The sequence below is a fragment of the Centrocercus urophasianus genome, unplaced genomic scaffold (assembly GCF_019232065.1).
Source record: "Centrocercus urophasianus isolate 14NV4802_14NV808 unplaced genomic scaffold, USGS_Curo_1.0 seq_9, whole genome shotgun sequence".
NCBI lineage: Eukaryota > Metazoa > Chordata > Aves > Galliformes > Phasianidae > Centrocercus > Centrocercus urophasianus.
The window spans coordinates 34,083,113-34,105,970 of NW_024885532.1; the positions used below are offsets into that span (position 1 = coordinate 34,083,113).

Consider the following 22,858-nt stretch of genomic DNA (forward strand, 5'->3'; position numbering starts at 1 on the left):
GTGTGTGCTGTGGTACCTGCGGAGGATACGAGGCACTTCGAAGTTCAACGTGCAGCAAAGCACTCCGTTTTCAACCTGGCCGCTCATGAGAACAAGCACAAACAGCAGACAGAAGAGGTTACCCCAAGGAAATTTCAGCCCATGGGAGAAAATAGAACGCGTTTAATAAACCGAGACACTCGGGTCCTGCGGCGATGACTGCGGAACAGCCAAGACGCGTGAAACTATCTAAGAGCGACGTATTTGCGATGATCTCCCCCGGCACACGAGGGCAGGGCGGCACGCAGGGGCTCGGCGCTCCCCCTCCGCAGGGCCCCGCGCTCCCCGCCCGCCCATTCGTGCCACAGCACGCGGCTGCCCCGCTCCCGCCCGGGCACGCCTGTGCCATTCCCCTCAGGGCCGGCCGACGGCCGAACCCGCGCGCGAGCCGCCTCCCCTCATCGCTTCACTTAAGCGGGCCGACGCTTTTCGAGTTTTACTCCCGGACGCCTTCCGACCCCCCTCGCCAAGCGCATCCCCTCCACCGAGCCCCGAGGCGGCGGGACACTCCGCCCTCGGAGCCGCAGCACGGCGCGCGGCTCCCTCCGCGCCTCCGAAACCCCGCGCCCCTCCGCCGGGGCTCCGGGCAGCGGCTTCGTGCCGCCCAGCGCGCACGCGCGTTCCCCTCCACGCACGCGCGCCGCGTCCCGAGCCGCAAAATCTGATAGGGGGGAAAATCTGAACGGCGCCGCCGCCGCCATATTGCGGAGCTGTCAGCGGCTGCCGCGCTCGGCGCCTCGTCCCCGGCGGCGCCGCGAGCAGCGCGGGGCGGCCCCGCAGCGCCTCCTGCCCCGCTGCCAGGGGGGAGCCGCGCGGCGGGGCGGGGAAACGCCCGCCTCGGTCCTCTCGGTCGCCTTTCCGTGCCTCGTCCCCTCCCCGACGCCGCGGGGGGAGCGCAGCCCCAGGTGAGCTCGGCGGCGTGGGGGCGGCGGGCCGGGTCGGGCGGCGGGCCGCTTGGCGGGCCGGGCGCTGCGGGCGGCGATCGCTCCGTCCCGCCGTCCCCTCTGAGCGAGCCGTGGGCGTCCTGCGGGAGCTCCCGCTGCATTATTCATGGGTCCGCGGCCATGTGGCGGCTGCGTGAGGGAGCGATAAGGGCTCGCTTCGTGAAGGAGCGCCGCGAGCATCTGTTGCTGTCTATTGTTCCCGACAAACGGACACTCGGAGAGTCCTTGAGTGCCGGCCGGCAGCGTGGGCTCTGCGGCCCTCGACGAGCCTTTGTGCCCTGCGTGTGCCTGGCTCCGTGCTCTGCGCGGGCTGTGCCGCCTGCGCTTCGCCTTTCGCGTAAAGGCGCGCAGCCCGCGGCTCTGTGCCTCCGGCCGTACCGGTTCTCTAAGTCTGCGCGTGGGAAACTACTCCGCCGACCTCTGTTGTGCCGGCAGAAAGAACCGAACCGGCCGCGGGCTCCGCCGGGCCGTCTTTTCCCATCGGCCAAGTATTTCGCGTTCCCCTTCAGGGCACGGCCTTCCGCAAGCGTTTTCTTTCTGAGCTGTGAGAGTTGGGAGAACTCGGCTTCGTTCCGTGCGTGTGACGCTGAGTCAGGCTCCGGAGGTGTCCCCGCGCCCGGCCCCGTGCCGCGCGACTTGGCTCGGCGCTGCCCACGCGCGGGTGCCGCAGCTGTCGGTGCGTGGGCTCCGCTCTGCGGCACCGCGCCGGGCGGGGCGTGGAGCCGCGCGCGGGGAATCGGCCCCGCTTCTGGCGCGGGTGCGGAGGAGCGAAAGCCGTCGGTCGGGTTGTAACTTTCGTCTGTATCGAGCTATCGATTTAGCAGAAGAGGGGTCGTGAGGAAAAATGAACGGCGGTGTTCCCAGATGAGCGGCCTCCCGGAGAGCAGCGGTCACAAGGCGGTGGCACGTTTCCAGCTTTGTGCCGAAGTGACACAGCTCTTCCCTCAGGTTGGGAGGCTGGAGGGTTGAAGTACCCTACGCGATATCGAAAACCACGTGGAAAGGGACGCGGTGTGACACCTCAGGAGCTGTCCAGGGAGTTTTTCCTTGGGTGCTGACTGAAAGAAACAATATCAAAAGTGTCTGGAGGGAGAACAGAAAGTGCTCTTGTCATTTGCTGCTGGTATCACAGCAGGGAGTGTTGCCGGCCTTGCTGATGTTCGGAGCTGCCAGATAAAGTTAGTTCACTGCCGGTGTGGTGAAGCTATAGAATGCAAAGTTGCTCACAGCGTATGTGGTGAGAATGTGGATTCGTCCATGCAGTGTGTGATCAGGGGTAAGGAATGAAAGAGGTGAACTTCTGGTGGAGGCAGTTTCTGGTAAATAGAGCAAGTGAAGTCATTTCAGTCATTGTCAGGGTAGGTATGTGGCTTTATTCTTCAGGGATCTTCAATTGCTGCTCAGCTTTTAAGAAGGAGTACTTGTGTTGGCAGGGGTTAAAAGGGAAGTTGTTCAAGGCATTGCAGCTTTGTATTGGATGTGTTAAAAACATCAAAGCTTTCCTATCACTTTGTATTGCCTTAAAAGTGTGTGGGTGTAGAGGAAAGGGAGGATTTTCAAGTTTGTAAATGTAACCAAACTTTATACTGAGTTGTGAAGAAAGACCTGATTATCCAAAGATACTGCGCATTAAAGCAGCACCCGGTGTGTCTCACAAGCTTTTCCCAGAGTTGGAGGGACCTCAGAAAACTCTTTGCTTTCTGTGCACAGCCCTTTTCTGAAGGGCTGCATCTCTGGGTAACTCTAGCAGCAGCTAATTCTTGGCTCTGCTGTGAATTAAATAACTTTCTCTTTCGGTTTTAGGTGATTGTTAATTACTCTGTGAAATGGAACCTTCAAGTCACGTAGTTCAGGGAGAAACAGAATTATAACACTGACTCAAACAGGGAGCACTTTTGATTTAAGAACTCTAGCTAGTGAGTATGGAGGCTGATGTGAGGGCTTTGCTGTGCTTTATGGAACTAGTCCTAAGAGACTTGCACCACATTATTCGAGAAACACAACCCCTGGTTCTGGAATGGGACGTACCCAGGGTTTCAGTTATGCCACAATTCTTTGCTAACGCTATTTTTAGACAAGTCTCTCACCTTAAAACAATAGAGTACTTGTGTCAATCACATGTCTTAATTTCCATTTTTACTTCTTTATCAGACTTGCATGGGAAGACTGCATGTTGTTGTTGTAGAACTCATCCAGATCTTGGTTGGATGCCTTAAGCAAAATTCTGAAGTTAAGATGACAGTTTATATTTATTAAGCTTAGTATGCAAGTTGTTTAGCACATCTGTCTCTAACTGGTAAGACATCAAGTGTTGCATAAACATCATTTGTCTGTTCTGTGTTCCTTTCTATTTAACTACCATGCTGGCTGCCGCCCAGTTCTCATTAGTACTTCTGAAGTTCTTGGGATCTCCAGTCCAGAAGAAAGCAGAAGAAAGCTCCATCTTCAAAATGGCTCTGGCTGTAAATATATTTGAAGCATAACAATTGTCCCTGTTATATAGTAACTATTTTCAGAGAATCAGCAAGTCAGGTATGGCGGGTGTGGAGGGAAACGTTCTTTTAAGGAGGTGAAGGTATAATACTCCAAGTGTTGCTATGTAAAATTCTGTAGTATCTGGCACTGGTCCCATCTCTTCTTTTCTAAAATTATTATGATGTTTTATTTACAGAATTTAGCTTTTTATTTTATCCCTCTTCCTGTAACATTGCTTGTCCTGGTTCCCCTGTGGTCTGCCTGCATCTCAGGCAATTGTGTGGGTATTTCCTTACCTGAGTGACAGATACATGTAGAGGTATAGCCTGTGTGAACGCACAGCTTTATTGGACCTTGCCAAGTGTGTCCTTAGGATCTGTTGAGCTTAGTGGAAGGGATGGTTGTCCCACGGGTGTGTGCGGGTTATGCTGGAACAAAGGTTTTGGAAGAAAGCTGAGGCCGAGTGGGTGAGTACAGTGGCCTGTAGGTTTTCTGTTGCTGCCTGTAAAACTGCTGGAGATCACAACAATTGCAATGCTACAAGACTGCAAAGAAAAAGTGTATTTATGTTAAACGAGTTCCTGTAAATGGCTGAGCTGGCGTTACGTGGCTGAAACTCTGTGGTCCTGCCATCTGTGTGCTGGCAGGCAGGTGCTGAGAGCTCGCAGCCTGGGGAGACCCTGCGAAGAGAATTCTTCTGGAGGAAGGCCGTGTGCTGTCAGACAGGGCTCTGCTGATGCTGGGGCTCCGTTTTCCATCATCTCGGGCCTCCTGTCCCCTCCTCACCTGACCCCAGCCCCACGGCTGTGTGCATGAATGTTTCTTTTGAAAACAGCTGCTGCATAAATTATCTGTCAGAATTTTGGCATCGTGCGCTTTCTGCACCATGGCTTTCTGGATAAAGCTTTCTTTGTCATCTTTCAACAATTGCTTTATTTGTTGGCTTCTGTGGCATAACTGGGAACATGGATGATAATGATTTAAAAAAAAAAAAATCGAACTGCTGTGTTGTTAAATGAATTGAAATCTCAATTGTTCATTTTAAGAGAATTTCTGTTTGGTTTGTGATGCGTGGCATCTGACCTCGTGGTGACTCAGTGCAGACATGGATCACAGCAGCACGTGCCATGAGGGCGTCGAGGCCCGGGGAGCTGCAGCAGGAGCTCTGCACCCACAGCCCCACGGGGCTGGTATGGAATGGGGGTTAAGATAAAACTGAGCAAATGTAATTAACTGCGTCAGCAAAAAGCTTAGTGAGAGCCAAAATAACGCCGTCTGCTAAATATAAATTGGATACACGTAAATGGCAGAAGTGAGCTCCTACTGCAGTCGTCATAGTGGAGGTGACGGTATTTTGCCTGGTGGTGATATTTGGTTTCTTTCAGTCAGATATTTTTGTCATATTTGTTTTGTTTTAATGCTAATTGATGCTGATAACTGGGGAATATAGGGTGTTTTTTCTATTTGCTGCTTGATTTTTTTTTTTATTATTATTTTTATTTTTTTATTTTTTCTCCATTTTGAGATCTGGGAAGAACTTGATTTTTCTGTAGTGATAATAATTAGTTGCAATGCTTTTATGTGAATATATTGTTGTGAAATTGTATAATACTGAGCATTGAAAGCATGTAGACACAGGCTGTTCCTGCACTATATGCACTTTTATTTCCATATTATAAATTTCCAATTAACATCAGTGTTGGATTCATGTGACTTTCTTTCTTATAATACAACACATGGTTTGTATGATCTGCAGTAAGACCAGGCTTCAGCACAACTAGGGGAACTTATGATATTTTTCTTTTAAATAAATGGAGTTACAGCTTTAATCTAAGATACTACAGCAGATGCTTCAATGAAAATTGAGATACTGCTTGCTCTGTATAGATCTTTTCTGTTCTCTATGCTCCACAGTCAGCTGTTGGGCCCATAGGATCTGTGGGGCTGGCAGAGACACTGTGTTCGGTTATGGACAAGAGGATTCTGAAATTTCAACTGGTGGCTTTGTTTTATTGCATGCAAACAGTATGTGTTAATTGTGTAAATTCAGTTAAATTATATATCTACTAGCTGTGGTTTGATGACTTAAAATTATCCTATAGAATGAAATGTTGTAGTGACATTTCTGATTTAAATGATTGCCCTAAGGTTTTATAGTCTGCTTTCGAATAGCAATTTAGGATTGGTTTATAGCAGTTGAATAAAATGTTTAGGTAAAACCAAAAGCAGAAAATACCTTGGAAGCATTTGAAAAGGTATGATGGTGTGGCACAATCCTTTTGGAAAGTAGTAGGCACATTTCTTCTAGAAAGGCTTCAGAAAGCAATCAGCTGGTCGCAGCCCAGCCTTGTGCCATGTGCTCTCATTTGTTTTCTGGAGCCTGAACTTGAGTAATAACAGTAATCCTACCACACCTCTTCTTTTCAATGCAAATACGGGCACGTAAAAGCAGCTGTGCCGCTTACTATTTGTTTGAGAACTGTTGAGTTGGTGCACTTCTAAAATGGTGGATGAGACTCAGCTTTGGAACGGTTAGTTTTCTGAGCTTAACTCCAGGGCTGAGCCTTTGCTGGCAAGAAGGTGAGCGTGGGGGTTGCTGCAGCTTGGAATCCTTCCTGCTGATAGCAGAAGTTACAGCTAAGCTGTTCTACTTCTTATTTTTTGGGGGCTGCTAGAGAAGGCAGGGAGGAGGGAGGGCAACCTCTTCTGTGAATGGAGTGTGTGCTGTTGCATTCTATCAAAGGGCAGCGCTGTACAGACCCGGGGAACTTCGTAGAAACATCATTTCTTATCTTACATCATTCCCACGCTCCTCCTCCCCACTAAGCTCTTTCAGTAAAAAATAAGAACAGAGGGAAGATGTAATTCTGGAGAAGTTTGCTCAAGTTTTTCAAAATTGTATCAAACTGTGCATTCAAATATTGTTCAGTACTTCAGAATCTCCTTCTTTACAAACTATAAAGTAGGAAAAGAAAACCAGGAAATGGCAGTGCCCTTTAGCTTGCTCTGCAAAGCTTTGTTCTTATTTTCTGTATTTTCATAAGAAGCAAAGGAGACATAACTTATTTAAATATGTGTAACAATGTATTTGCTTTTTTTTTTCTTTGTGATTGTGAAATCCATTTTACAGACGTTTACTTTTGATTAATAGATTGCTTTGGTTTTGTCTCTGAATTTCTTTAAGCGCTTCTCTGAATGTTACCTTTCTGGTGTAATAATGGACATGTAATACTGGCATCTCAGATTATGCTGAATAGTGCATCATCTTCCTTTGCCTTAGCATGAATGATATTGCAGTTTTATCATTTTTGAAGGCAGTGCTACCTTTGGTCCTCTTTGCAGAGCAGCTGCAGGGCTGGTTCATAGAAGTCAGTACTTTAAAGTTGAGCAGGAAGATGACCACTACTTAGTCTTTCTAGGTTGGGATGAACAGAATCATGGCAGAATGAGATCTCCCAGCCACATTACAAGCATTGTAGGTTTTTTTGCAAGACATAAAGACCATTCTGATCTTGTAGAACACAGCAGTAGATAATTTCATAACCATTTAGACATTACTTGTAGCCTTCCTCCTTACAAAATGAAGAAAATCTGCTTTGCTTAATTTTTAACTTGTACTGTAATGGTCTACTTGTGTTTGTCTTCATTTGGGAAAAACGAGTGCGTCGTTTCTTCTGAGAGAAGTGGATGCTTTTATACACAAGAAACTGTTGTGATGCTTAAAGATCGTGTTAACTTTTTCTGTGTTTGCATGAAGTTTCAAATTTGTCTGGCATTGACAGTTTAAATTGCAGCTTTGGAGTTTCTTGAGCAAATTTTTCTTCTCATAATGCTCAAGGTTTTCAGTACTGAAAGATGTCTAATATCACTTTGTTTTTAAAGAACTTGTAGCACTTGGGGAGCTATCTTAATTCTTACTTTAATGGAGTATTATTTTATAAGCACTGGAAAGGAGGCTACTTTCTAGAAACCTGTACATTCTGGAAGTGGGTGACATAGCTGCTTGTTATTGTTACCTACTGAAAAGGACATTTTGTATGTGCAGAACACCTGTTTATCTGTGTTGGCATTTGTACTATTTGCTGATGTATGCAAGCTCTGTTATAATTAATTTTAAAACAGCCCTTTTTACATTTGTTTTTGACAGAAGGGAACAAAGAATTTACGGAAGACTGAAGTGGACAAGAGAAAGCCAGCAAAATGCCGAAACCAGTAAGTTGCTTTTCTCTTAGTCATCTAAAATTTAACAGAACTTTCAGTTTTCTGGAGTGGCAATTCTCTGTGTAGAAGGAGTTGAGTGTCCTGGTGAGCAGCAGGCTGACCGTGAGCCAGCAGTGTGGCCTTGTGGCCAAGAAGGCCAATGGTTTCCTGGGGCACATTAAAAAGAGCGTGGCCAGCAGGTTGAGGGAGGTCATCCTCCCCCTCCGCTCTGCCCTGGTGAGGCCACATCTCAAATACTCTGTTCAGTTTTGGACTCCTTGGTTCATGACAGACAAAGAAGTTCTGGAGAGAGTTCAGTAGAGGACCACAAAGATGATAAAGAGCCTGGGGCATCTCCCTTATGAGGAAAGGTCGAGAGACCTGGGGCTGTTCAGTCTGGGGAAGAGAAGACGGGGTTTTATCAGTGCTTAAAGTATCTGATGGGTGGGGGTCAGGTGGGTAGGGCAAGGCTCTTTCTGGCAGTGACCGGTGGCAGATGAAGGAGTAATGGAATACTGGAATAGAGGAAGCTGTGTATGAATGTGAGGAAGAACTTGTTTACTTTGAGGATGGCACTGGACCAAGCTGCCCAGAGAGGTTGTGGAGTTTCCTTCTCTGGAGATAGTCAAAACCTACGTGGACTCTTTCAGGTGCAACCTACTACAGGTAACCTACTTTATCAGGGGGTTGGTCTGAAGGATCTGCAGAGGTCCCTTCTATCATCTATGATGCAGTGATCTTAGAACAGCACTGGTTGTTTTGCCTGTGTCCAGAATACGTTTCATAAGATCTTATAATACACAAGTGGAGTTCAGCTGGATAGTTCGGTATGAACATGTGAAACGTAGGGGAAGCTTGGTGCTTTGAGGAGTTGTGTGTCAGTTGTGCAGTTTGAGAGGAGAGTAGTGCTCACGACTGCAGTGGACTTAAAGCCTGGTTGGCTGGCAGGGGGAGTGATCTTTTAGGTACTGTTGACGCTGGGTGGTGGAGGCGCACTTTGTTCTTGACTCAAGGTCTGTTAGAATAAGTGGAAGGTTTTGCTGTAGGGTCTGTGACAAAAGACAAAACGTATGAAGTGTCAGTAATAGCAATGGGTCCATTAGGTGGTGTTTTTACTGTGGTGGGAGGTGAAATCTAGAAGGTAAACAGAGAAGGGAGAACACCTCATTTCAGCTAAAATATGGTTCATCCACTTTGTGTCCAGAAAAAAAAAACTTTCATTTTTGTCTTGATACTGATTTTAGAATCCTTCAAGGATATACTCAGAAAATTGTTCTTCTGTTGTTGTTGTAATATTGTATATTCAGTTCTCTGTCTACCATGTGTTAAATGACTTTTGGTTCTCTTTTTTCCCTTGTGTTTAGTGAGCAAAACATTCAGAAAGGGAACTGAATTGTCAAAGATTTTCTCCTGCTCTTAATTGGGTTCTGTAATAGTCTTCAGACTTCCTTTGTGTACTGATGTTTCATGAGGTAGTAGATGAGGAATGGAGCATATCTACCACTGAGTGCAATTGTGTGTAAGTGTACATGTATCTTTTTGTAGTTTTTTGCTCTTAATTTGAAATGCCAAAAGTCAATATTACGTGCCAGTATTTGGAAATGGTGCGGCATAGTGAATAATGTGAGCGTGTCTGTCCAAAGGCTAGAAATTGTGTCTAGAGCTTAATCTACTTGTTAATCCACGGGCAAACTGTCAGTGTCATTTTCTCCTTTCTGCCCCCCCAGTGATTTAGACCAATATCTTAACTCTTTATGAAAGGAGAATGAGTTATTTGTGTACTAACCCCTTCCTGCAGAAAGCCGCATTCTTAAAGACAAGAAAATGAATTGGCAACGTATTATTTTCTGACCTTTTCCAATCCTGGCTATGTTAATTGAGTTGCACTTTGAATAGAGCTTCCCAACTTGTAGAGTATTTTTAGAATAAGGGAAAAAAGTGATTGTGGGATCCTGAAACCCCCAACTCCATGCAGTAACAGCCCAGGGAATTCACAGGTGTGATTGATAGAGAACAGCTCTGCCTGAGTGAGGTTACCTTTTCTTAAGCTGTGGGATCAGAACCACAAAACTTAGCCTCTACCTCAAGGACTTGAGAGGAAATCGTAGGAAATGTGATTTTGGGAAGGTTTGAAGCAAAGGCGTATCCTTAGAATTGACATTATGGAGCTGTCAGAAGGGCTCACAATTCATCCTACAAATAGAAATTTGCTACCAGAGCTTTGAAAGAAAGCGGGAGTTGTGCCAAAGGTGTGAGTATGCATACATGTATTCTTCTATGATGGGCTTAATGTAAGACTTTTCAGATGTTGGCCTTTTCCTACTGATGTTGTAGGCGCTCCTGAGATATCACCAGGTGAAGAGAGTCGTGAAGAAGTGAAATGAAATTGGTAACTTTTCTGGAAAAATGTCATACGGATTTTTTCCTCTAAACCCTATCTTGCAGAAATTGTACCTTGTAATCAGTTAATATAGTGGTAGCACACATGGCACAGATGGGATAACTTTACCTGTAGGAGTCAAACCTCAGGTTTTGCTCTGGTAGCTTCTTAAATGATAGGCCACTGTGAAGCTTCCCCTGAAAGTTGACCTGTTGAGATTATTTTCCCTCAGATCCTGCAGTGTTGATCCCAATGATAGTTGTTGAGAAATCCAGTGTGCTTGTAAGTGAATCTGTGCATAAAACTGAGCAAATTGTGCATTTTAGAATGAATTTTATTTTGATGTTACATGTAACAAATAATGAAGTTGAAGATCAGTGTAAATCACTGAACTCTTGATTACGGGAAGATCAATGGAAATAAATGCAGGTTTTTTCTTGCTTTTATGTGGGAAGTTTATGTAATATTCAAAACAGAATTAAACAAATGAAGACCAGTGAAGTGTTTCACCGTGGAAAAATTTGCTTTGAGACTCAGCTATTTTTCCTGGAAGTTTAGCCTCTGTCTGCAGTAAGGTTCATGGCACTGGGAATGATCTTCTTATGTGTGGTAGTAAAGGTCATTGTTCTTATGTGAGTGGGATTTTCTCTCAGAGGCTACTAGGTTAAGTGGCTGGAGTGCAAAGTAGTGTTTTGAAAAGGGTATAAGCAACTTTAATGCATTGTTTTGAGATATTAAGGTAATATGTGTATGAAAAACATCCACTATTAGAACATTTTCTTGTTTTTGCTTCTGTAGAAAAGTCTGTTGATGTACTTGATGTGTGTTTGGAACAAAGCAGCTCTCTGCAGTTTTCAAGGAGCTTGCTCAGCATCTCTACTTTTAAAATAAGTACTTTGGAGACATGAATATTCTCAGTTCTGCCTGTCAGTGCACAATTAAATTGCATTTAGCTTTAGTGATCCTTCTGGAAAAAAAAAAAAAAAAAAATTGCTGATTTGTCTTTAATTAGGTCTTTGTTACTGTAATCAAAATTGGGGCTGCTCTGCTTGATTTTGCAATGTGCTCACTTCTCTGCCCAGGGAAGAAGAGAGCATCTGTTGAATCTTACTTGCAGTGTTTCATTCCAAAAAGAACAGATACGAAATGTTTCTCAGCTGTATGCCAATCTCAGCTCTTCACCAAAAATAGGAACGTGGGGTCTAAAATTAGACACCATTAGTTACGTAAGTGTTAATCATTTCATAGGCTAAGAAGATTAGGTTTAATTGACTGAAATTTTAGTTGCATTTATAAGGTGTAAGAGGAGTTAAAAGTATCGGCTCTTGTTGTGTTTTTTTTTTTTTTTTCCTGATAGTTTTCAACAGTTTTGTGCAAGGCACAAAGGAGCAAGATACCAGGTTGTCACAGGGCTACATGTCAGAAGATTAAAAGCAGCTCTTTGGGGCTGTGGCATTTTATGCTATTGTGTATCTAGGAGCAGTAGCTATCACACTGTGAAGTAATATGGATGTTTAAAATTGGAATCAGTATTTGCAGGATGAAGTTAATTCCTGCGAAATGGTTGAATTGAATGGTTTACATTGTAACAACATTCTGATAAAAAGTGGATTTGTTTTGCAGGGCAATCTTTAGATAGTCAGAGCATTAGTTATGGTTTGGACGTATGATTTATTTTGTGCAGCAGAAATAGACAATTGATGTCATTTTTGAGGACCTTTTTGATTTTTCTAACTTTGAGTTTTCTCAATTTTTGTGTTGTGCTATTCTGTAGCCTTTAGGCCATTTGATCCTTACCGTTTAACTTCTCTCATTCTTTAATTTTTCTCATTCATCTTTTCATCATTTTTTTCACACGATTTTAAACAGTTTTCCTATTCTCTGTTACAGAATCACAGACTGGCCAGGGTTGGAAGGGACCTCAAGGATCATGAATCTCCAAACCCCTGCCACATGCAGGGCCACCAACCTCCCCATTTAATACCAGACCAGGCTGCCCAGGGCCCCATCCAATGTGCCCTTGAACACCTCCAGGGACGGGGCATCCACAACCTCTCTGGGCAGCCTATTAGTGCCAGCTCAGCTTTAGGCTTCTTAATGATAGCTGATGCACCGCAACTCATCACAGCAAACAGTGGCTAAAGGACAGCAATGGCTTTTTTCCTTTCCCTGACCATTTGTTTCCTTTACTACCTGTGGACAAGGAGCCAAGCTAGTTACTGTAGAAGCTGTGAGATAAGTCTTAGTAGTCTAAACATCGATTTAATGCTCTTAGGTGGAACTTTCCAATAGAAATGTCCAGTGCACTTTATGGTATGATAATCTTAACTGTTTTTTATGCATTCTTACCGCATCTTTGTTTATAGTAGCAGCCAACCAAAGAAAGCACCATGCTGTAAGCTCTTCCTCTTAGAAATTTTTTAAAATGCTTTCAAGTGACTCATTAACCTCCTCTTTTATCTTCTCCGTTATGGCGTTTTGAATACACACAGTGCTTGTCCAGATGCTCGGTTAATGTAAATTCACCTATAAATACATAGAGGTAGTATATTCAGGATGATATTCTGCCAGAAAGAGGCAAACTCTAACCACATTCTTATCTTGCCTGTGGGTTGGGGCATAGATTTAGTTATTTATCTTCAAATACTATTCCCTACAGCTCAGGTGTGCACTTCTTGCCCTAACCTCTCTGGATGGAGGTTGGCATACTCATATACCTGAACTGGGAGCAGAAAAGATGTCTTAAATCCTTTGTGTTAAAACTCTTCCTAGCTGCACAGATTGAGCATTGGCAGCATCGGAACTCTCTGTGCCCTGTGTAGTGCAGTCAGTATTTTTTGTGTCCACGTGCTGCATTGCCAGGTCTCAGTGCTGCAGGTCATTGCCCAGCTGTGTGTCAGCTGTGCCACAGCCTGGTTTACAAACAGGGAGCAGTCTCTCACCATGCAGACTTTGTGAATCCTCAGGCAAGGTCAAGGGCTACCCAGTTGTGAAACCTCCAGTGAAGTTTTTAAGTATTTCCCACCCGTGACCACATGGATATTTCTAGGTCAGTAGTAAATGGAATAAACTGTTAAATTGTGACACCAAATATATGTTCAGACACCACAACTTTTTAAACATTAAAAAAGGCTTCCTTGGGCAAACTTCTGTGGACTGCAAAAATCAGCAGGCAAGTTTCTAGGTTAGGCACAGAGTGACATCCTTACAAAGCATCTGCTCCCAGTGCCTTGTGGCAGCTTCAGCCGTTTGAGGGAACGAGTGTAATCCTGGTGAGGGCCAGATGGAGAAGCTGGCATAAACTAATTCTTGTGCCTTGAGCAGTGGTAGTGTTAGAACTTCTGCAAGAGGCTCATCCTGTCTCCATGCTTGTGTGGTAAAGTTGGCTCAGCAGTTATGTTCAGAGCAGTGTTTGTCTTCATAAATTGTGGTTCAGGTAATGTCCCCTGCCATCCCTTGTGGCAGTTTCCCTGAACAGCAATCCATTGCCCAAGTCACTGGGCTGTCTCTCTCTATGTTCTCTCAGTCTTTCCTTACTGTCTTTCGTAATGCACCTTGTCTGCAAAATAAAGCTAACGGTGCAGCTGAGAGCAGAGGTTTGGTTTTGCTGAGAACGAGTGGTGTGATTGGGATTTGGGGGAGATCAGCCTTCTGGGTTTGTTGTCACCTTTTGCCAACAGTAACCTTATTTTCCAGGATGGAAACAACTTTGTTTCAAAGCTTTTGCTATAAAAATGCAGAAGGTCAGTAGTTGCATGGCAAAATCTAAGTTAGCCCAAACATCTATAGGTGAAAAATATATTTAAAAAAAAAAAAAAAGTCAAGGGCGGTATTACATTAGTGGGCTTTTTGTTAAAAATATCCCATGTCGTAAGAGGTTGTTTTAATATTACTGTCATTTAATTTGATACTTCTTAGTAGAACTTAAGTTCTGCAAGAGTATTAATATGACATCTGTTACTTTACTGTTTATTTATTTCAGCTTTTGTGAGGGATGCAGACTTCCAGGCAGGAGCTCTTCCATTTCTAAAAGAACTTTTTTAAAATAAGGGTATTTATGTCAGAAGTCCCTATTGCAACTTCACGAAGTCTGCTGCAGTTAGTTTAACATTCTGAGTTTTCTTAAATCTTCTGTGGCACTTCTTGTTTTGGCAGTGCTGTTGTTACATAAGAGGTGCTTTGGCATTTAATAAAGTTATATTTTAGCCCTTTAACTTACTGCTAGCTGTGCTAAAGCAGGCTTCCTTTCTAAAGCTGAATAAAAGTGCTTTTTTAAAAAGCTGCCTCTTTTTGAAAAGAGGATCAAAACATACAAAAAACACCTTCTTCTCTCCTCCTCTCACACACCTCCCTCTATTTTTTTTCCAATAAAAATTTACTATCTTTTCTCCAAAGCCTTCAACTCTTGTTCTTTATCAGTATTTGCACACAAAAAGTTTGTAACCCCCGCTATCTTCCTTGTTTGTAGGTCTATAACCTAGAGGTCTTCTGACTCCTGCTGCTCATCTTGTGCTTCCAGCTCATGTCCAGAGCTGTTTATCTTGATGCTAGGGAAAGGGGTGAACAACCTCAAATCGTTATGTAGGGACAAATTATTGTCCGGTTTTCTTTTTCCCATCATAGATCTGTTTTTCTGTGTTCTGACTGAGACTTTTCCAGACTTGCTTCTCAGATTTTTCCACCTGGTGGCAAAATTAGGGAGATAAGGAATAGAAATGGTTTACACATAGATCAAGTAGTGTTGGAACCTGCAATACAAGTCCTAGTTTATTCCAGTTCCATGATTTATAGAAGATAGAAATGAGAATATATCTACGTGCCTTAAATAAGCCTTACATTTTTTTCCCTGCATCTGTGGCGATGTAAATTTGACCTTTAATGCTTTATACTCAGAACATAAAGACAATCTGATTGCCTAGCAGTAGGATGGAGGACTCTTCTAGCTGTGAGAAGACAGTACTGTGTATTGGTACTTATTTCTGTTTCATGAAAATTCTCACTCCTGTGTGTACCATCTGAAGAGGTATTGGTAAACCCTGCATCCCCAAACCTCTATGTGGGGACCAAGGAGGTAAATCCCTCCCCACTGTAAGGGCAGAGCAAGTCTGAGAGTGCCTCCTTAGACTGAATGAATACAAGTCTATGGGGCCAGATGGCGTGCATCCCAGGGTCCTGAAGGAGCTGGCTGAGGTGGTTGCCGAGCCGCTCTCCATCATATTTGAGAAGTCGTGGCTGTCAGGTGAGGTCCCGGATGACTGGAGGAAGGGTCACGTCATCCCATATACAAGAAGGGGAGCAGGGAGGACCCGGGGAACTACAGGCCGGTGAGTCTCACCTCCGTGCCTGGGAAGATCATGGAACGGATCCTCCTGGACAACATGCTCGATCACATGAAGAATGAGCATGTGATCTGAGACAGCCAGCACGGCTTCACCAAAGGAAGGTCATGCCTAACTAATCTTGTGGCCTTCTATGATGGAGTGACGGCATTGGTGGACGAAGGGAAGGTGACTGATGTCATTTACCTGGACCTGAGCAAGGCCTTTGACATGGTCCCCCACCACATCCTCATCTCCAAATTGGAGGGAAGTGGATTTGATGGGTGGACGACCCGATGGATAAGCAATTGGTTGAAAGGCCGCAGACAGAGGGTGGTGGTCAATGGCTCCATGTCCAGGTGGAGGCCGGTAACAAGTGGTGTCCCCCAAGGGTCTGTCTTGGGACCGGTGCTCTTTAACATCTTTATTAATGACATCGATGAGGGAATTGAGTGCACCCTCAGCAAGTTTGCTGACGACACCAAGCTGAGTGGTGCAGTTGATACGGTGGAAGGAAGGGATGCCATTCAGAGGGACCTCGACAGGCTGGAGGGCTGGGCTCGGGTGAACCTAATGAGGTTCAACACGGCAAAGTGCAAGGTTTTGCATTTGGGCCGGAAGAACCCCAGGCACCCGTACAGGCTGGGAGGAGTGGGCCTTGAGAGCAGCTCGGCAGAGAAGGACCTGGGGGTCCTGATGGACGAGAGACTGAACATGAGCCAGCAGTGCGCTCTGGCAGCTCGAAAGGCAAATGGGATCCTGGGCTCCATCAGGAGAGGGGTGGTCAGCAGGGACAGGGAGGTGATTGTCCCTCTCTACTCGGCTCTTGTGAGGCCCCATCTGGAGTACTGTGTCCAGGTGTGGAGCCCTCAGTACAAGAAAGACATTGAGATTTTGGAAAGGGTCCAGAGGAGGGCGACTAAGATGATCAGGGGGCTGGAGCACCTCCCCTATGAGGACAGGCTGAGGGAGTTGGGCTTGTTCAGCCTGGAGAAGAGAAGGCTGCGGGGTGACCTCATTGCAGCCTATCAATACCTGAAGGGAACCTACACCCAGGAGGGGAGTAAACTCTTCAAAAGGGCTGACAACAGCAGGACTAGGGGAAATGGATCCAAGTTGAAGGAGGGAAGATTTAGGTTGGATGTTAGGGGGAAGTTCTTTACAAGGAGAGTGGTTAGGCCCTGGAACGGGCTGCCCAGGGAGGTTGTGGATGCCCCGTCCTTGGACGTGTTCAAGGCCAGGTTGGATGGGGTCCTGGGCAACCTGATCTGAATGTGTATGTTTGGTGGCCCTGCTAGGCAGGGGGGTTGGAACTACATGATCCTTGAGGTCCCTTCCAACCCGGGTGATTCTGTGATTCTGTGATTCTGTGGTAGGGTATGTAGGCTTCTGGATACCACCTGGAGCATTTGACTGCTTGCTTTGGAACAGACAGAAACAACATCTGTTGGGAGTCATGTGGAAAATGGTTTTCTATTGTAGGAGAGGGACAAAGCTCACGGAGTGCCAGTGGGTTTTCAGTCCTATAGTAGATTAAATGGGATCAATATAAAGAAAGCTGGCTTGTGTGATTGTTCTTTCCAATCGTGAGAAAGTGTTTATTGGTCCATCTTGAGCTCTAGTCATATATCTGTATAATAACACTGAGTCTCTGAATCTGAGAAATAGCAGGACAGGATGCTGGTTGGCTTTTTGTCCTGTCAAGTATACATTGAAGTGATGATATGTGACATGAACTTTTTCTGTAGCAGGTATCTGAGAATTCTACCAAAAGATAGTGCCCTATAGCTTAATGCCTGAGAGTTTAGTACTTATGTCAGCCTTCTCATTAAAATGGTGCATGAACTTTGTTCTGTGGTTTGATCTTCAGGCCTGGCATGGAATATTATGCAGAGTATGCTTCTGTGTACAACAAAAGATTTTTGTCTACTCTTAGCTTTGTACAAGACCATTTAAATTGTTGCATGTACTTTCTGTAGGCTATTTCTTGCAAGCTAATCAAAGTATATGGAAGTATTGCATTGCTACAGTGTGATTTAAAATTTTCATTGTTTCCTGTAGATCAACGTCAGAGTAACCACAATGGATGCAGAGCTAGAATTTGCCATCCAACCCAATACAACAGGCAAGCAGCTCTTTGATCAGGTAACTTATTTGTATTTATATATGTGTATATATATGCCTGTGTATGTATACAGCCACGTCATATTGAGGTTATTAAAGCAGAGTTTGATAAAGCAGCACTGTTCTCCTGTATACAGTTGTGTATTCTAATGTAACTGATTCTAAGCTATGCTGTTGATTAGATTGAACTTCAGCATTAATCCAAATGGAATGTGCTAAATTCAAAGACAATTCTGCATAAGTAGGTGAACAATGATAAGTCAGTTGAGTATTATGTATAGAACTGCTTCACAGAATGAATCGCAGAATGGCCAGGATTGGAAGAGACCTCAAGGATCATGAAGCTTCAACCCCCTGCCATGTGCAAGACCACCAACCTCCCCATTTAATACCAGACCAGGCTGCCCAGGGCCCCATCCACCCTGGCCTTGAACACCTCCAGGGACGGGGCATCCACAACCTCTCTGGGCAGCCTGTTCCAGCACCTCACCACTCTCCCTGTAAAGAATTTCCCCCTGATATCCAACCTAAATCTTCCCTTGTTATAGAATAACAGAAAGTGATTCTTCGGAAGTGCTTCAAAGTAATGTTATTATACAGTGATGATGACAAAAATGAGATGCCTGGAGCATCTCCCCTATGAAGAGAGGCTAAGTGAACTGGTTCTATTTAGCCTTGAGGGAAGATGACTGAGAAGGGACCTGATCCAGGTTTATAAATATCTGAGGTGTGGGGGCCATTGTGGTGAGGCCACCCTCTTTTCATTGGTACATGGAGAAGGTCAAGGGGAAATGGACACAAGCTGCAGCACAGGAAATTCTACACGAGTGTGCGCAGGAACTTCTTTACAGTGAGGTGACGGAGCACTGGAACAGGCTGCCCAGGGAGGTGGTGGAGTCTCCTTCTCTGGAGATGTTCAAGACCTGCCTGGATGCCTACCTGTGCGACCTGCTGTAGGGAACCTGCTTTGGCAGGGGGGTTGGACTCGATGATCTCTGGAGGTCCCTTCCAACCCCTACAATTCTGTGATTCTGTGAAAAATACTAATTGCTGTAGGATTGTTAGAATTTCTTCTATGAGGAATTCTTATAACTTTCTTGTAACTAAAATTGTTTAAAAGAGTGTAACACAAAAACTAAGGGAAGCTAGCATTTTTTCTTCAAAAATCTGTAGATGCTGTATTGACTATTGAATGTTTGAAAAGCAGTGCTATCCTGTAATCCAGTTTCCTTTCTTTTAAAACTTGAATTTCAGAGTGAAAACCTATGAATTACAGCTTTTAATGTGCTCCTGGTTTCAGACCTGTCAGAACTACACCTTTTCACTTATCTGTATCTTGGAACCAGTTAAATGAGCTACACGAATGCTTTCTTTAAAAACATTGTTCTTATGTTCATTCTTTCTGATATTAGCCATCAGAACCTTGAAATATGTATGTTTTGCTACTGGTTGTGGAGTGCTTTAGAAAATCTTAAAAGGTTTCTTTTATTTCTTTTTTCCTTGAGGAAATAAAAAGTACAATATATAATCCAGGCTCAAGTTGTGTGCATTCATTTAAAAAATGAAGAAGTATTCCAAATTATTCTTCAAAAACAGTGCAACTGTATTGAAAAAATATGTTTTGTTTTAGTAGGACTGTCACTTCTGTCCCTCCAGTGTAGACGCTTTGATTGCATTTTGGAGAAAGTGACAGTTTAGGGGTTTTCACCTCACCAATTAAATGTCTCAGGATGTAAATTGAGGGGATGAGAATTTCTTTGTTTCTAACACTAAGCCTTTTACTGTATAATCAAGTAAATTTGTCACTTCTGTTAGAAGCAGATGTGACACACTTAACGCCCTTCTCCTTTAACTGCTGTCAGTAGCAGTGCATCTTCAACCTCAACAGAGTAATACACTCCTTGACTCTCTGAGAGCCTTGAAGGGAGGGGAACAAATGCATGGCCAGCTGTTTTGCTTTTTGTTTAGCCAATACTACTATCGAATAAAAAATATGATATCCTGTGACACAAAAGCCCAAGGCTATTGCTTCTCAATTGCCAACCTTTGCTGTATCTTCTGCCATGCAGTGTTGGGTGCGGTGACATTCTGCTGTGTAATATCTTGTGCCCAGGTAATCAGTTTCTTCCAAATTGGGCTTTTGCAAGCAGGGAGCAAAGATACAGCTGTGAATTCTTCTTCCTTTCTGACACGTTGCATGTTCTCTACAACTTTGTTCCTTACCTCTCTGTGTGTCTTATGACGTCTTGGTACCTCTTATGATCGACTTGTGGAAATTTAAGTTGAAAAGCTTTAAGTTAGCTGAAATAGTTTTGTGATGAGAGAAATAGAATCACAGAATCATGGAATCATAGAATCACTAGGGTTGGAAAAGACCTAAAAGATCATCCAGTCCAACTGTTCGCCTATTCCCAATAGCTCCCACTAAACCATGTCCCTCAACACAACATCCAGACTTTCCTTGAACACCCCCAGGCTCGGTGACTCCACCACCTCCCTGGGCAGTCCGTTCCAGTGCCTGACCACCCTTTCTGAAAAGTAATACTTCCTCATGTCCAGCCTGAATCTCCCCTGCCGTAGCTTGAAGCCATTCCCCCTGGTCCTATCACTAATGACACGAGAGAAGAGGCCGACCCCCAGCTCACTACAACCTCCCTTCAGGAAGTTATAGAGAGCAATGAGGTCTCCCCTGAGCCTCCTCTTCTCCAGGCTGAACATTCCCAGCTCCTTCAGCCTCTCCTCATATGGCCTGTGTTCCAGACCCCTCCCCAGCTTTGTTGCCCTCCTTTGAACACGTTCCAGGGCCTCAATATCTTTCTTGCAGTGAGGGGCCCAATACTTTCAGTCTGATCTTAAATTTATACATAGATTACACAGAGTAGTGTCATGAGCGGAACTGCGTTGCCAAATCAGCATTAAATTTTCATGCTTTATTCGTGCTGTTTCTCTATAGAAAAATAATGGAGTAGCACTGCTATTGAGAGATTTGGTGTGCCAGGTTCAAGCAGAGATGATGAACATGGCAATACACTTGTTAGCTAGAGCTTGCAGAAAATAACTTGTCCATGATTTTTGCTGTTGTCTATTGCTCTTTTTGTTTTAGTGAACAACTTGTCCTTCAGTCAATGGTTCTTTCAAATATGTAGATACTGTTTTCTGGAGTTGTTTCCCATTCTGTTTGCGTGTTTATCTTTGTCTGCTAGCAGAAAAGAACTTGGTGTTCTGATGGCTTTTTCTTTTCTGTTTTGAAACACACTGAAGTACTTGTTTATTGTACAAGCCTGTTTTATAATGACTCCCACTCTTTCAGAATGCTACTACATCCATAGTCCTTTCATTAGTCCTTTAGTCCATCATGTCAGCGGTCAGTATGAGCAAGAGAAGGTCCATTTTCTGTTTCTCAACCAATTGTTCATCTATGACTCCTTCCTAGAAGAGAGGGAGTGCTGTGGTAGGCGTGTTTCCACAGTCTGAGGGTTTGGTTTTTGTTCTTTTTCAATATGGAATTGGCACAGGCATCAGAACTGGTTTACTGTGGTTTCAGGTCAGGAAGAGTTGGGAGTATTGTCTCCTTCATCTCAAGTTAAACTTCAGCTCTTCTTTTCAGGTATTTCAGAAGCCTCCCTTACAATCTTTCAAAAGTTGACTAACTGAATTTCCTGCTAGTTTATCCTCTTATGTATGTTTTGATTTGCCAAGGCACAGATCTGTCTCCAACGTTTTTATTACCTGTTAATTGCCAAGCCATAGGCTGTAATGGCAGATAAATCTGTTTCATGGATGTGATGAAAATTTGCCTGAGGCTGTCTAATAAATCTGTTGAGGCAGAACTGTAAATCAAATTCTGAAGTTTCCCATTGTGTACTTATTTTTTGTATCATTCTACTGCAGTGTGTGAGTGCCTGTGTTATCCTGGTACAAAGTTTCAGAAATGTTTTTTGGGGGCTGAGATGGTAGTTATAGACCATCTCAGTTATAGTATTATTTTTTTCCCTATTTGTTGCACGATGGAAAACAAACTCATATGTGAGCAGTGTTCAGTACTGACTTATGTGTAACCTTGTATTGTAGTGGAGAAACTGAATAGCTTTGAATAAGGTGCAGCGCCGTTCTCTATTGAAGAGCAGTACGCAGCAGGTGAGAGTGATGTGTTGTGATGAGAGCAGATGCACTTGGCTCTTCATGCCTCTTGGGCACTTGAGCATCTGAGATTCTTGGTGACTTCTGCTGCAGCTCGCAGTGCTGATCGGCTACCAAGGCTTCACTCCTATGGCTACAAAGCAAAGAGCATTTTCAGACTTGTCTGTTACAGCCGTGATAGTTTGACAAGTATTGGACAGGCAGTCTGTGCCCAAGGAAGCAGCAGGTCTGTGATTTTCTGTGTTGGGACACCAGACATAATTCAAGACAGTAGCACTAAAGTAAACTTGTCCTCATTTTCTCTGATGTTCCAAAGTAGGAAGATAAAATATAGGAATGTAGGGACTTTGGAGAAAATAACTGTACACTAAAAGCGTCATGTTGGATCCGTGAATACTGTCAATTCTGTGCTTTGGTGGAGCTTGAAGGTGGAAGGGTAGAGGAGGAGAATAAAAAACTGCACTTATATTGATGTAAACAACAATACACACATGCAAGGGGTCAGAAAAAATTTTACACAGCAGTCTTGTGACACTTTTTGATTTTCCAAATTTCAGTTTAACAACCTGACAGTACTTTCTTTAAGGTGGAGAAGGATCTATGTGTAAAATTCTTCTTACTTCACGTGATCTGAGTGCATGTTTTATGGAAATAAAACTGCCTTTGGTAAACCTGCTTGCCAGCTTGGTCCTACTTGAGTGTGTAACATAATTACTGCCATACTGCTGCTTCTGGAGCCAGAGTTCACTTTATTTAATAATCGTTGCTGGACCTTTCTGATGAATTGCTTATTGAATCCAGGCATACTCCTGCCATGCAAAGGACTTGTAAGATAGTTCTGTGTTTTCATTCTATTTCATAGAGTAGGAGTGCTTCTTTTTTGTTGGCTTTGAACCTCCTATGTAATGATTTCATCTGATTCTCTTAATTCGTATGTTAATGAGAAACATTGGTCGGTCATTTCCTATTCTCCTTGCCATGCACATTGTAAGAACCTGTATAATATTTTCCTCTTTCTTAGTTCTCCACGTCAGTGTTCCGATCTAGTTTATGCTGTGATATTCCATGTCCCTGATCCTTCATTTGAATGTTTCTGAAGGATTTCCAGTACTGCTGCATCCTTTTATAAGGACAACGTAACTGGTTTGTATATAGTACTAGAGATCTGTGAATGCCATAGGTTTGTATACAACAGCATTGTAGCTTTTTACCTCTACAGCAACTGCTTTGTTAACAAA

The 22,858-nt window shown here is 44.0% G+C and overlaps 1 protein-coding gene across 2 annotated transcripts in view; it reads left to right on the forward strand.

The window, feature by feature from the left end:
• The first annotated feature begins 840 nt into the window (after positions 1–840).
• The window catches only part of RDX (radixin), a 38,743-nt gene continuing 16,725 nt past the window's right edge, over positions 841–22,858 (forward strand). Inside the window, exons 1-3 of one of the 2 annotated variants that reach the window (XM_042838775.1) lie at positions 841–944; positions 7,606–7,670; positions 17,418–17,501. In XM_042838775.1, coding sequence (XP_042694709.1) covers positions 7,659–7,670; positions 17,418–17,501 — 96 coding nt within the window. In that variant the 5' untranslated portion in view covers positions 841–944; positions 7,606–7,658. Of the gene's footprint in view, positions 945–2,021; positions 2,162–7,605; positions 7,671–17,417; positions 17,502–22,858 lie in introns of those variants that run through there. The other variant, XM_042838776.1, reaches the window with a different exon arrangement.